Below are 12,531 nucleotides of genomic sequence, written 5' to 3'. Positions count from 1 at the left end.
GTCACATCGTAGATCTAATTGGTTTGTGTTTCAACATCAATCCAAACCACTATCAAATGCAAGTGTTTGGGCGGTTGACTTTTTGGTATTTTTTAACATGTTATTTTCATTCGGGTGGCTCAAGCTTTTCAATTGTTTTGCTCATGAATTTGTCCCACCGTCTTGAACTATTCAAAGTGATGAGCAAAACACTTGAAAATGATCTTAAGATCTACCCAAAACAGGCACTATTCAAAATCAACGTGATTATCCACATGAATTTAATGTGTTTCACTGATTGATTTTTGCGCGACTCGACATCGAAGGCTAGAAGCGAGGCAAGAACCAATAGCACAAAAAACTATCCCGTCTTCAACTGGCCGGCCGGCGCAGTGGTAGCGTGCACGACTAGCAAGCGAGAACCTGTAATTCGCTTGTACGTACTTTTATTTTTCAACACCATTTAAAATTCAAGTGTTTGGCTATTGACATTATTTCATGGCCAATCACCGAAATTTCAAGTGTTTTGCGATTGATATTTGAGTGCTCTGTACAGCAGGGCCAGATCATGTGTAGAACACTTCGTTGAGCTGTGTAAGTTTTGCTCAGTGAGGGAACTGAGCCTAGGGATGATCAAAAGAAAGAGGGCATAAATGGGTACGGTAGAACCGGTAGAATCTGGCTGCTTTGAAAAGTTATATAGAGTTAACAAATTTCAGTATCTTTTTAGGTTTTGTCTTAATTTTCGATGTGATTATTTAAACTCTAGAAATCGAATTTCAGAATCTCGATCAAGCATCGAGCAATTACCATCGAAATTTGTGTAAAGCATTTTTGCGTTTTTATTTTTAATTTTCAGCTTAAATTTGGTATATTATTGTTCACAACGATAAAGCTTATTTTTCTGAATACAATGTCCCTTTGAATGACCGCAAAGTATTTAAATTGTATTTTTAATTCATGCACGCAGAAAAATAAGGCATATTTGAATCAACAAAACATTTTGTTAATTAGAAAATCAAGATTTTTGTTGAATCAACTTTTTCAAAACAACAAAAGATTTTTGTGGAATTGAGAAAACCAAGGTTTGTTTCAACGCAAAATCGGCGTTGATTATATTCAACAAAATTTTTGTTGAAACAAACCTCGTACAGGCTGATTCTTCAAAACATTTTTCTGCGTGTGGCCCTTCTTGACAGAAAAGGTCCTACTTGACAGCTCGCTCCAAGGGGATCATAGGGGAAATATACCCTTTCTAATCAAACACCTATAGCTTCGTCATATGAAGAGTTTGATGCTCGATTAAAGCTCCAAAAATACTATTTAGGATATAAACTTACCAGCAACGGCGCCGCCTCGAGTAAGCACGCAAATTTATGCCATTTACTGGTCAAAAAGATCAAATTTAATGCACTTTTGATCATAATTTGTATTCTGCGAGACCATTTCTCACCATCCACACGCAAGATGAGAGGTTAACTGCTTAACGTCCAAAAAACAAACGTGCTAAGTCTTTTGACGTTTCAATTTTGACTACCCATTCCAATCGAAGGCTGAAGAAAACCGAGCGAGGGAGCGTTCTTTTATTACGTAACGCTAAAAATCGTATTTTTAGACCCCCTCCCCCACCATCGTTACAAAATTTCCATACAAATTTAAAAAAAAATCTATAAATGCTACTTTTCGTGAGTGTTCGCTCAAAATTTCATCAATTTTGGCAGCACGAAGCAGAAAAATGTGCGTGGCCCAATGCACTCAAATCCAAATCCAAATATTTGAATTTGAATTTTATTTTTACTTTTTTTAAGGCAGGAAAAGCCACCAAAGCAGTGGCACCAAAAACCTACTTCTTTTTGTAAACACATAATACAAAACATAAATACATGAGTGACAAAATACAAATAACACGGCTGGATCCAGAGCTCCATCTTCGCGAGGAGCTCGGTTGAGCTGGACTCCTACACTCCTGGCTGAATCATCTGAAAAGGAATAAAAGAAAGAAAAGGCAAAGCAGGATCAAATAATTCAAGGATAAAAAAAGAACAAGCAGAGCAACAGTATCAGTTCAATTCAGTTACGAAAAGGAAGCAAGAAAAAAGAAAAAAAAAGAAATTATTATATATGGAAATCGTAGGTTTTGAGAAGTTTCTCTAGGATAGCCGGTTCAGACAGGAAATTGGTTAGCTGTTTTTTGAAAATAGATAGGCTTAAGCAATCACCAAACTTGTTTGAAAAAAAGTTATACAATTGAGCACCTTTAAACGTAATACTTCGTTCGCCAGCTAAAGTTGAAACATTGGGACGCTGTAATGAATCGTGGTTTCTTGTAAAATGATTATGAGTGGAGGGTTCAAATTTTGTATTACTATGAGTTTGATTTGCTAAACATGAATAAATAAAACAGCATGATTGAATGATGTAAATGCCTCTTACAGGATAAATATTTTTGAATTTAGTGTACAAATCAACGGAATGACTACGGATTGGCAAGTTAAAGATTATTCTTAAGAATTTGTTCTGAGCAATTTGAACTTTGTTAATAAGAATGTTACATGCGTTACCCCAAACAGCAGTTATATACGAAAGATGAGAGCTAAACAATGAATGATATATTAACAAAAGGACGCTTAAAGGTAATTTATGTTTGATTTTATAAATGATTCCAGTTATTTTGTTAAGCTTTAGTAATAATGAATTTATATAAGGTGACCAATTAAGTCTGTTATCTAAGATAATTCCAAGATATTTGCATTCATCTATGACTTTAACATCAGGAAAACTGTTTTTTGTTAGTGTCAATCTGTTTGGAATGGAACGATTAGAGTTTTTAATATTTATTATATTTGATTTATTAATATTCATAGTTAATTTGTTAATTCGGAAATATTCAACAAGAGTTTTGAGATCATCGTGCAAGTTTTTATCATTTACGGAAGCAGACTTGTTATTATACAGAAAAGAAGAATCGTCAGCAAAAAGTTTCAATTTACCTTTAAGAGATAGGAATGCTAAATCATTTAAGTAAATTATGAAAAATAATGGTCCAAGAACCGAGCCTTGTGGAACACCTACATCAATAAATTTAATATTACTTTTAATACCATTAAAACTTACAAACTGGGATCTATTAGATAGATAACTTTTAAACAAATCTAGCGGAATACCACGAACACCAGCCCGTTCAAGTTTAGCTAACAAAATATTATGATCAACGGTGTCAAAAGCTTTAGATAAATCCAAAAACAGTCCAAGCACATCCTCCTTATCATTTAAGTGGCGTTGAATTTTATTAACTAAGTCAATTACTGCGTTAGTTGTAGAAGATTTCTGTCTAAACCCATACTGTTGAGTGCAAAAGAATTTTGTGCTAATTAAGAAGTGATTTAATCTTTGAAAAAGGATCTTTTCAAAAATTTTATTTATTGAGGAAAGAACAGATATTGGACGATAATTATTAAAAAGTGAATTGGATCCGGATTTAAATATAGGTGTAACTCTAGCTATTTTTAACTGATCAGGATAGAAACCATTAACCATAGATAAATTTAAAATGTTTGTGAGAATTGGGGCAATAATTAACTTTACTTTTTTTAAAATAAATGCAGAAATTTTATCATGTCCACAACTAGTGTTATTACTAAGAGAATCAATAAGATTAATTATTTCATATTCATTAGTAGGCTCTAAGTTGAAAGATCGTTGGCAGTTTTTCAAAGTACGAAATTTATTGATATCATCGTTCAAAGTTTTAGGAATGTTATTTGCTAAAGATTTGCCAATTGAAGTAAAAAAAGAGTTAAATTCGTTTGCAATAGTTTGTTGGCTATCAATTGTGACTTTCACACCTGAATCAGTTAATTTAGTCATAGTTTTAGGTATTTTATCTTTATGTTTTCGACCAAGAACATCGTTAATGTTATTCCAAATATCCTTAGTGGATTTTGAACCAGAAAATTTATCTGTATAGTAATTTTGATATAATATGCTTGAACAATTTTTAATTTTATCAGAAAGAGCTTCAATTTTGATTTCGATGTGATCTACATTTTTACCTTGAGATAAAAGCTTATTTTTCTTTTTCTTTAGATTCCTAGATGAGTTGTATAAAGACTGTAAGTTATCATTGACCCATGGACAAGCAGAAGTTTTATTTTTAATTAAGTATTTAGTTGTACTCTCCGATATAGATTTGGTCAAGGTATTAATGAAATAGTCATAAAAAGCGTTAGGATCTTCGTAGTTACCCATGTAAGCTGGGCTGAATCTCATTTCAAGAAGTTGTTGCAATTTAGTATAGTTAGTATGAAGTTTGTATTTAATATCAGGTGGATTGTTATTAAGAGTGAAATCGATAGATGAAATTATAAAATTATGATCGCTGTCTGGATTATAGATGGTGTCGTTGATTATTGAAAAATTATCATGATAGTTAAACAAAACGTGATCAATGATTGATTCGCTAGATGGACGCGTTAAGTTAGTATTTGTTATTGCAAAACCAAAGGATGAAATTATATTCAAATATTTATCGAGTTTCCTTGAAGAGGAATTAGAGTCAATGTTTATATCTCCCACAACTACATGTGCAGAATCACCGGAATCTAAAGTATTGTCTAAATGTTGCAAGAAATCAGTTAAAATTGTATCATCTGGGGGTCTATAGTACGCAGAAATAATGAGTGATTTGTTAGAAGAACCAGTAACTATTAATTGCAAAAAATGAAAAGAGTTAGAATTAGAAAAGACCTCTTGATTTACAGTAACAGAAAAATTTAGTTTTTTTGAGACAAAAACAGCTAATCCCCCTCCCCGTCCATCGCGTCTACACGAGAAAAACGACTCATACCTATCAATATTGTAAAGTTGAATTAGATTAATAGGAATCCACGTTTCACTGACAACAATAATTTGAGGCTTAAAAATTAATTTTGAGATTTGAGTTTTAAGATTGTCAAATCGATCAATCTTGTTAATGCTTCTCGTGTTGACTTGTAAAATTGAGATACCGTTAAAGTTCTGAAATTCCCTGTCGTAATCGTCAATTTTGTCAAAATACTTGTTATTATGTTGAAAGTCTAAATATTGCTCAATATCTTCCATTTAGTCGTCTGATACCGTTACCTGATTGTCGAGGTTGGAGTTTGTGTTGACTTTCCTTGCGTGACCAGAAGAAACTGGAGCTCGTCGACGTCCTTGGAATCAGCAACGCGGAGTCGTTTCTGGGTTTCGGGGTGGGTGACCCAGGTAGAACCCTTGTAGAACCAAGGCTTCTGGAGTCCAAGCTTGCAGAGCTCCCAAGTCAGCCGATGCACACGCTGCTTCTCCGGCGTCAGATGGTCCTGAATCAAGACGAACTTGTTTATCGATTTGATGTTCAAGTCGCCGGGTGTGATGGGCCTCTTGAGAGCCCGCACTCGCTGGATGAACTGGTGCTTGTCACCAACCCTCCAGAACTTCACCAGCACTGCGTCTGTCTTCCGGTTCTGCTTGAAGATCAGCGGACGAACCTCTTTGACGTTCTCCGCCACGTCAGCCCCGATCACCTCGCAGACCTTGTGAAAGACTTCCTGGTGGTGTTCCGGACCTTGCAGCTTGAAGCCCTTGATCAGCACCTCCTCCTGCAACCGCTCTTGCTTCAAGTCCTCGATCTCTTGCCTCAGGAGTCGATTTTCCACGGTGACCTCGGTCACTCTGTGCGACAGTTTGAGCAACTGCCCCAGCAGATCCCGGTTCAGCTTCTCCAGTTCGTCGAGCTTGGATAGCTTAGCTGAGATCTCTTCAAGTTGCTGGGCAACGTCACCGTTCGATTTCGACTCCTTCCCTGCCTTGGCAGTGTTCGAGCGCCGGTTCGACATCCTAACCTCAACTCAGCTCGCCTCCCGGAGAGGAGGAAGAGTCAATTTCCTCTGCAAATTCAGCAGCTCCGACCAGACTCCACAATCCCAGCGACGATCCAACGGCCCCAAGGTCGTATTTACCGGAAAAAGTAATGAAAAATTGAAATTGATTAATAATTTAACCGAAATCGCGGGAGCGTAAACAAAGCCGACCTTTCCGTAGCAGTGTTGCCAGAAGATTCTCGACTGATTAGAATGCATTTGGGCAATATTTTTTCAAATGCTTGTAAAAGAAAAAGCATAACTTTCAATAAAAGTGAAAATAAACAAAAATGTTCACAAAAAGTTGCTCTACTAGTTGGTGTACTTGGTTTTAGTAAATTTCAAGGAACACTCCAGATTATTCAGCATCATTCAAACACGACCGCTTATTAGGCTTAAAATGGGTATATTTCCCCTAGTTGACCCATCGAAAAATGTTGCCTTGTTAATATTTTTTGCATTAAAATAAAAAAAGTGATCAGAAATGGTTTTAAATTGTGTTTTTCAACGTTGTGCATGAAAAGGTTTTTAATTGTGTTTTTTACCGTTATACTTAAAATTTACATAAGGCTTCAGTACTCAATTAAAACAACTCTGTAAAAATTTTACCATTCATAAATCAAAATTTTTAAAATTGTATAATACCGTCAGTGGGGGTGACTATGGGTCAAAAAACGATACACCTCTCGTAATTTCTGAATAACAAAAACAATTTAAATAAAATCGAAAATCTTTCAACTTAGATTTGTTCTTAGATAGTTTACTAACATTTTCCCAAAATATGGTGAATTTTGATGAACACTACCTTCAAATTTAAATTTAATGCCAATGATGCCAATAGTTAGAGGGGGTGACATCAGGTCAAACGAAACTAAAATGATGCTCAAATACAACGATATGGTAAAAACAAGTCATTCAACAGTGTTTCTTGTTCGGAGGAATCGTATTGACATGCTACAGTGTTTAAAATAGATATTTACAAACATTTGGGTAGTTTTCGAGTAATTCCAACAAAAATATTAGAAAAATGATGTTTCGAGAGGTCTATTTAGGCCAAAAACGTACCTCAACTTTAGACAGCTGCCAAAATAACAGGATTTGTGTTAGGAACGAGAATTTTTTCAGCGAAGTCATCTTAAGATGTCCCCTACCCCAACCCTTTTAACAGAATTTAGTTTCATTGAGAAGATCCTGAGAAATGGTAAAATCTGTAAAAAATCACTTTGACCCAATCTCACCCCCCAGACCCAATGTCACCCCCACTGACGATACTAGAAATTCAAAAATTTTAAAACTAAAAAAAAATCATTCAATAAATCAAAATTTTATTAAATTCTTGGTGAAAAGTATTACAAAATACTTTAAAAATCATTACAGTTATGCTACTATCAAAAATTTGCAAAATATCAATGAATTAATATTTTATTTCTGAAACGTGATCGTCTATGGTCCCCATTTTTTGATGCAAATGCATGTTATTTCTAAATTGAAGAATTAAAAAAAAAGTGTCCACGTGGTTTATGGGTGATCCCTATAATTTGTTTAAACCAGAGTAAATCGAATTGATTGACATTTCTTTCCAAATGAAAACTCCAGCTTTTAAACTGTGATTAAAGTACACAAAATGATCAAATTTATTCCCCTCGCTTCCTCAAAATCCATACTTGCTCTGCGTTTGGCGCCGACTCTGCCGGTTGGAGGACCACATGGCCTCAAGCTCCTGCGCATTGTCCGCCGCCTTCGACGCCAGGTACGTAATGTGCGATTTCCTCTTGCTGGTGCAGCTCCAATCTCCGGTGAGATGTCCCGTCGGCACGAAGCCCGTCTCCTCCTGCAGCTTGCGGCGCAAAAAGTCCTCCTTCGTGGGCACAATGTCCGCCGAGCTGATGTCGATGATGTTGACCTCGTCCAGGCGGGCCCGTTTGGCCTTGTTGCCGCCGATAAGCGAGGCCAGGGCGCGTTCGTTTGCGAGATCTTCCGCTTCCGCTTGCGCTTCTGGAATGGGGGCCATCTGGCTGTAGTGGCCACTGGAACCGGGTTGCGGTTCTTGTTCCTCGGGAGTTTCAAACTTCTTGACCGTCTCTGCCATCCGGGCTGCTCGCTTGGCCACCATCGCGTTGATCTCGTTGGCGCTAATCTCCGGCAGGGCTTCCTCCTTGTTGAGGGAGAAGAAGTCCACCTTTTCATCGTCGCTATCGTCACTTTCCACGGCTTTGGAGTCCACCTTCTTCGGGGGTGGCTTCTTGACGGATTTCTGCTCGGCGTAGACATTTCTCGGTCGATTGGCCACCGAATCCGGTATCAGACGATTTACGATGGGTTTGCTAGGAGCTGCTACTGCCGTACTTGGCCCCGCCTGAGCAGCTGGAACCGTGAAGGACACTTCCGATTTCGGACGTGGCAACATTCCAAGCAATCCTGTTCCTTTCTTAGGCAGTTCCGCACCGATGACTGGTTTAGCTTTCGGCTTATCAGCATCGTCGTCTTTAAAATCCCTCAACGAAGGAATCGTGATCTGAACCTTGCCGTTCCGCATCTTGGGAAGTGGCAACTTTGGAAGTGGTTTGACCACTTCCGCCGGAATGGCCTTCTTCCGCAGAAACTCATCGTCCTCTTCCTCCTCGACGTTCAATCCGTTCGTAAGCTTTTTTGGGGCTGGTAGCGGAAGATGGGCCTCATCTTCATCCTCGATGGGATCGTCCTTTTCCTCGAAAGATCCGTTCTGCTGGGGTTTGTTTACGTTGTTGGTGGTTGGCTTACTGGTTTCGACAACTACTGCCGATGGTCCGGATTCCTCATCCTCTTCCTGATCGGACCCTTCGCCACTACTGTAATCGTACGCAACGAGCGACATTTTCACAGAAATTCAAGCAATTTTCGAATAAAACTAGCATAAGTTGAAAATCACACGAAAACACAAACAAAACTTTTATTGCAAACGTCAAAACATTTCGAAGGATTTTGTGGTTACACCGTCGACTTACACCGCAAGTTCAAACTGCTTTGAAGGGAGGACAGTGCAAAATGAAACAAGCTTCTCAAAGGATTCGATCTTGGCGCGCAGCTCGGCAGTGTTTTCTAAAATTTAACTGAGTTTTTAACCAAAAATTTAATACAAAATGTTTTACAATAAAATACGTAACATTTTACAGGTAAGTGGTTCATAAATATATGTTTTTGTTTCAAAATTTTGTTTGGGAAGTTGAATTTCCTTTCCCTTAAATAATTTTCGAATCGCAAATTACACTGAAAGAAATTGCATAATCAATTTTAAACTATCAAACTTTAAATATTGTTATATTGACGTAGGACTAACCGTTTTTGCTGCGATTATCAAATAAATTATTATTTAAATAAATTCTTTTTTGTTTAGTTTGTTAGAACCAGTCATGTGTTTTAACGTTGAGGTTGTTAAAAAAAAACAGGTTTTAAAAGTAGATTTAAATTCAATTAATTTATATACTCTTAGGAAACGGCCGAGAGAATCGAAAAACTGCATGTTCCGTACGAAAATGAGTTCAAAATTCAAATACAACACCTAAATCTGAAGGAAAAGGTTTGTTGCATTGTACATCAAATTTAGTTTTTTTCATCCAATCACAAAATTTATCTCGCAGTCCCTGCTCCAAGAATACCTCTACGCCCACGAGTGGATCCTCGGAAGCGCCCGTGTTTTATCAATGTTCAAGAAGGCAAGAATCGTTTCCATCTCAGAATATGTGCTGCGATTACACTCCAAGGATGCCATTCAACAGGTGATGAACGACCTGCTGGAAGCTGAACCAATTCTTCTCGCAGAACTGATCAGCAACTCGAGTCGGGACTCCGAAGTGTTCACATCGCTCAAAGACATTCTGCACGAAAGCTTCAGCACGGTTTTGGACGATTTGCTGGAGAATCCCAGCGTTATTCCGTTTAACTACCTGGAACAACTTGAACCACATTTAACGGACCAGGAAATTGAGCACGTAAGACTACAGCATCTGCAGCTTCTGCTGCGAAAAGATTTCACGTGTACACTTCAGGAAGCCATTGGACGACAGGAACAGTGGAGATCGGAGGCAATTAGGAACAAAGGGACCATTTTGGGGCAGATGATGCGGACTGTGGTTCAGGATACGGTTTGTAGTTTTGATACTTTACTAGGTGCTGGAGAAAAGCTTGACGCGAACGTTTCATGGAAACACTATTTGACTTTGCTGGGAATTGTAGCCAAGGCAGCGACTAGCGAGTATGTGAATGTTCTGCGGGTGAAAGGAGCGGTTAAGAACATGTTTAACAAAATTTTAGCGGATGGGAGGTTTGAAACATTGCTACTCTTGATGTTGACATCACGAGAAATTTGCGCAACTGACGAAAGCATTCTTGGGAGCTACACCAGCTGGTACAAGTACATAATTGGTGAGATGACCTACCGAGTTGATAAAGCTCAGTTTATTGCGGTTATGGGATTGATGAACAAACTAGTACCGTTGGAAGAAAGCGTGGAAATCCTGAAAGTTCATGCAAGCGTCTCTATTTCGTTCCCATCGCTTTGCATGGAGCATGTGGTAACTTTCAAAAACCTTTGTAAAAGTAGGATAACGAAAATCGAGGAAGCTAAATGTCGACAAGATGGTGTTCAACCCCTTGATCCAGATATTTCGATTGTCATCGACTCGGATGATGATTAAAATAGATTTATACAGTTTCAAGAAATTTTATTTCGTATCACCCTCCTTTTGTATAATAAATTACATGACCTTTTTACTTCGGAAAAATATAAACCTGTCCCCTTATTCTACAGTGCGGATTTTTGCTCCCCACGATTCCCTCCAGCCAGCGGATTGTCTCGTTCATCCCAGATCGTCACCCCGTCGCATGCACAGATTTTCTTGTAGTTCTCAAAGATCCCAGCCGCTCGTGCAATAATCCCACAAGCCAACCTCTTCTCACTGTCCGCTTCCGCCACCACCACGGATCGTCCAATGAGTTCCCACACGGCAAGTTTATCGTTCACGAATCGTACCGTCGCCCGTCCATTCTCGTCCGAGCTTATGTCCGCAGAATCGTACACATCACCCACGGAATCACATCCTGCGGAAATGTCACCACACTCGTGCACGTTCAACTTGTAGGGACGGCTCTTCGCCAGGTTGTCAATAACGCCATCTACGACGGTGCCGGGTTTGTCGGCGGAGATCGCACAAAACCGGACCACGCCTCGCACGTTGCTCGATTCGTTGCCGTGGTCCACCATCGAAACGGCCGATTGCCCTATGAAGGGGTTTGTTGATTAGTTCATTATTTTTGACGAATGACCATTTTAGGTTAAAGTCACGTAAATTAAATAAATAACAACATTATTTTTTAAATCTTTGTGTCTGAAGGTGGGCCTAGGAGTTCGAATTAAGAAGTGTAAAAATTTTTGAGTCATTTTATAAAAATTGAGCAATTTTATAAAAAAATTGAGCCATTTTATAGCCTTTCCAATGGCCTTTTCTCGTTTTAAATTAAAGAGTAAAATTCTCATCAAGGTGCTCTTTGTTGCATTAGGTTCGTGTAAGCCCAAGTTTCATTATTTTCTCAATAAAAAATGATTTTGAATCGGAAGTCAACTGCTGTACTGGCGAGTAACCGTTTTAGCCGTAACACGACAAAATTATTAAACAATATTTTAATTCGTTCTAAATGGCATTTTTCTAATCCAATTTTCAACTCCAATGCTTCAAACTTATTTGGAATATTGGATGCAAAAAAAGACCCGATAAATTGCCTTTTTAATATATAAATTATATTTATGAAAATCGTGAAATTATGAAAAAACAGCGATTGAAAACAAAATCTAATAACGCAGGCTTAAAGCCCACTTTTGACTGACTTTTGACCTAAGGAAGTGTGGGTGTTGAAGGTTATTCCAATAAAGATATTGAATTTTTTATATAAATTTTCAACAGTAACTTGCTAATACAACTATAAGAAAAATGTCAAACGAATCCTTAGGGTACATTTCGAAATGCTTCTGAAGACCTTTCATTGTTGTATTGAAATTCGACAAGATTTACGAAAATGCGAGCAATTTTAAGATTTTTTTTTGACATCTACAAAAACTGCCTTGTAAGAAGTGCTTTTTCGAGTGATTTGCAAAATTACTCCGACTATAGAGTACGTAGTCCTACGCCAAAGCCTCACCTCCAAATCCAGACAGCACCGCCTTCCTTCCAGTGGCCTCTATCTTGCGCTGAATCTCAATCCACGGTGTTGCCGTGTCAACCAGCACACTACCCTTGGCCACATCGATCTGAACCTGTCCGATTCCGGTGAGGGCGCTCTGTACTTCCTCCGCACATCGTTCGCCGGAAATCTGAACCGCAAATTCAATCTAGAAAAGTCGGCATGAGTAATGTTTTTTGTTTTCGGGTTGGTGTATACTTTGCTGTCTCACCTTGATACTATTTCGATCGGTCATTTTTTGCTGCTTAAAAATTAGCTGCTTGAAGAAATCGATTAACATTAAACACGTAAATAAGTACGAATTTGCGAATGCGATAAATGCGAAAATTAAAATTTATTCTGTTATCAGAATGTTTACAACTGCACTGAAACAAATCACCGGTTCTGCGATTACACCGCAATACCGTTCACAGCTGTCAAAGTTGGTTTCATGTTGAATTGTCCGCCCGCGCAATGTTTT

The 12,531-nt window shown here is 38.2% G+C and overlaps 3 protein-coding genes across 4 annotated transcripts; 1 reads left to right on the top strand and 2 right to left on the bottom strand.

The window, feature by feature from the left end:
• Nucleotides 1-7,455: 7,455 nt before the first annotated feature.
• On the bottom strand, nt 7,456-8,815 carry LOC6036263 (proline-rich protein PRCC). Its single transcript, XM_001846278.2, has one exon. It carries the CDS (start codon nt 8,710-8,712, stop codon nt 7,510-7,512), a length of 1,203 nt encoding a protein of 400 aa, XP_001846330.2. The 5' UTR covers nt 8,713-8,815; the 3' UTR covers nt 7,456-7,509.
• Nucleotides 8,816-8,889: 74 nt separating this feature from the next.
• LOC6036264 lies at nt 8,890-10,592 on the top strand. Of its 2 annotated transcripts, XM_038259915.1 has the most exons (4): nt 8,890-9,010; nt 9,328-9,414; nt 9,476-9,550; nt 9,614-10,592. In XM_038259915.1, the coding sequence occupies exons 1-4, from the start codon at nt 8,978-8,980 to the stop codon at nt 10,529-10,531; spliced, it is 1,113 nt and encodes a 370-aa protein (XP_038115843.1). In that variant the 5' UTR covers nt 8,890-8,977; the 3' UTR covers nt 10,532-10,592. The 2 variants fall into 2 exon arrangements, with proteins under 2 accessions (XP_038115843.1, XP_038115842.1); XM_038259914.1 differs by having other exon boundaries at nt 9,476-10,592.
• Nucleotides 10,542-12,449, bottom strand: LOC6036265 (copper chaperone for superoxide dismutase). The gene is made up of 3 exons (XM_001846280.2): nt 12,283-12,449; nt 12,030-12,219; nt 10,542-11,114 (listed from the first exon to the last, which is right to left on the bottom strand). The coding sequence occupies exons 1-3, from the start codon at nt 12,349-12,351 to the stop codon at nt 10,639-10,641; spliced, it is 735 nt and encodes a 244-aa protein (XP_001846332.2). The 5' UTR covers nt 12,352-12,449; the 3' UTR covers nt 10,542-10,638.
• Between the last annotated feature and the right edge of the window lie 82 nt (nt 12,450-12,531).

This window comes from Culex quinquefasciatus, chromosome 3 (assembly GCF_015732765.1).
Source record: "Culex quinquefasciatus strain JHB chromosome 3, VPISU_Cqui_1.0_pri_paternal, whole genome shotgun sequence".
Taxonomy (NCBI): domain Eukaryota; kingdom Metazoa; phylum Arthropoda; class Insecta; order Diptera; family Culicidae; genus Culex; species Culex quinquefasciatus.
This window is presented reverse-complemented; position numbering and strand designations above follow the sequence as displayed.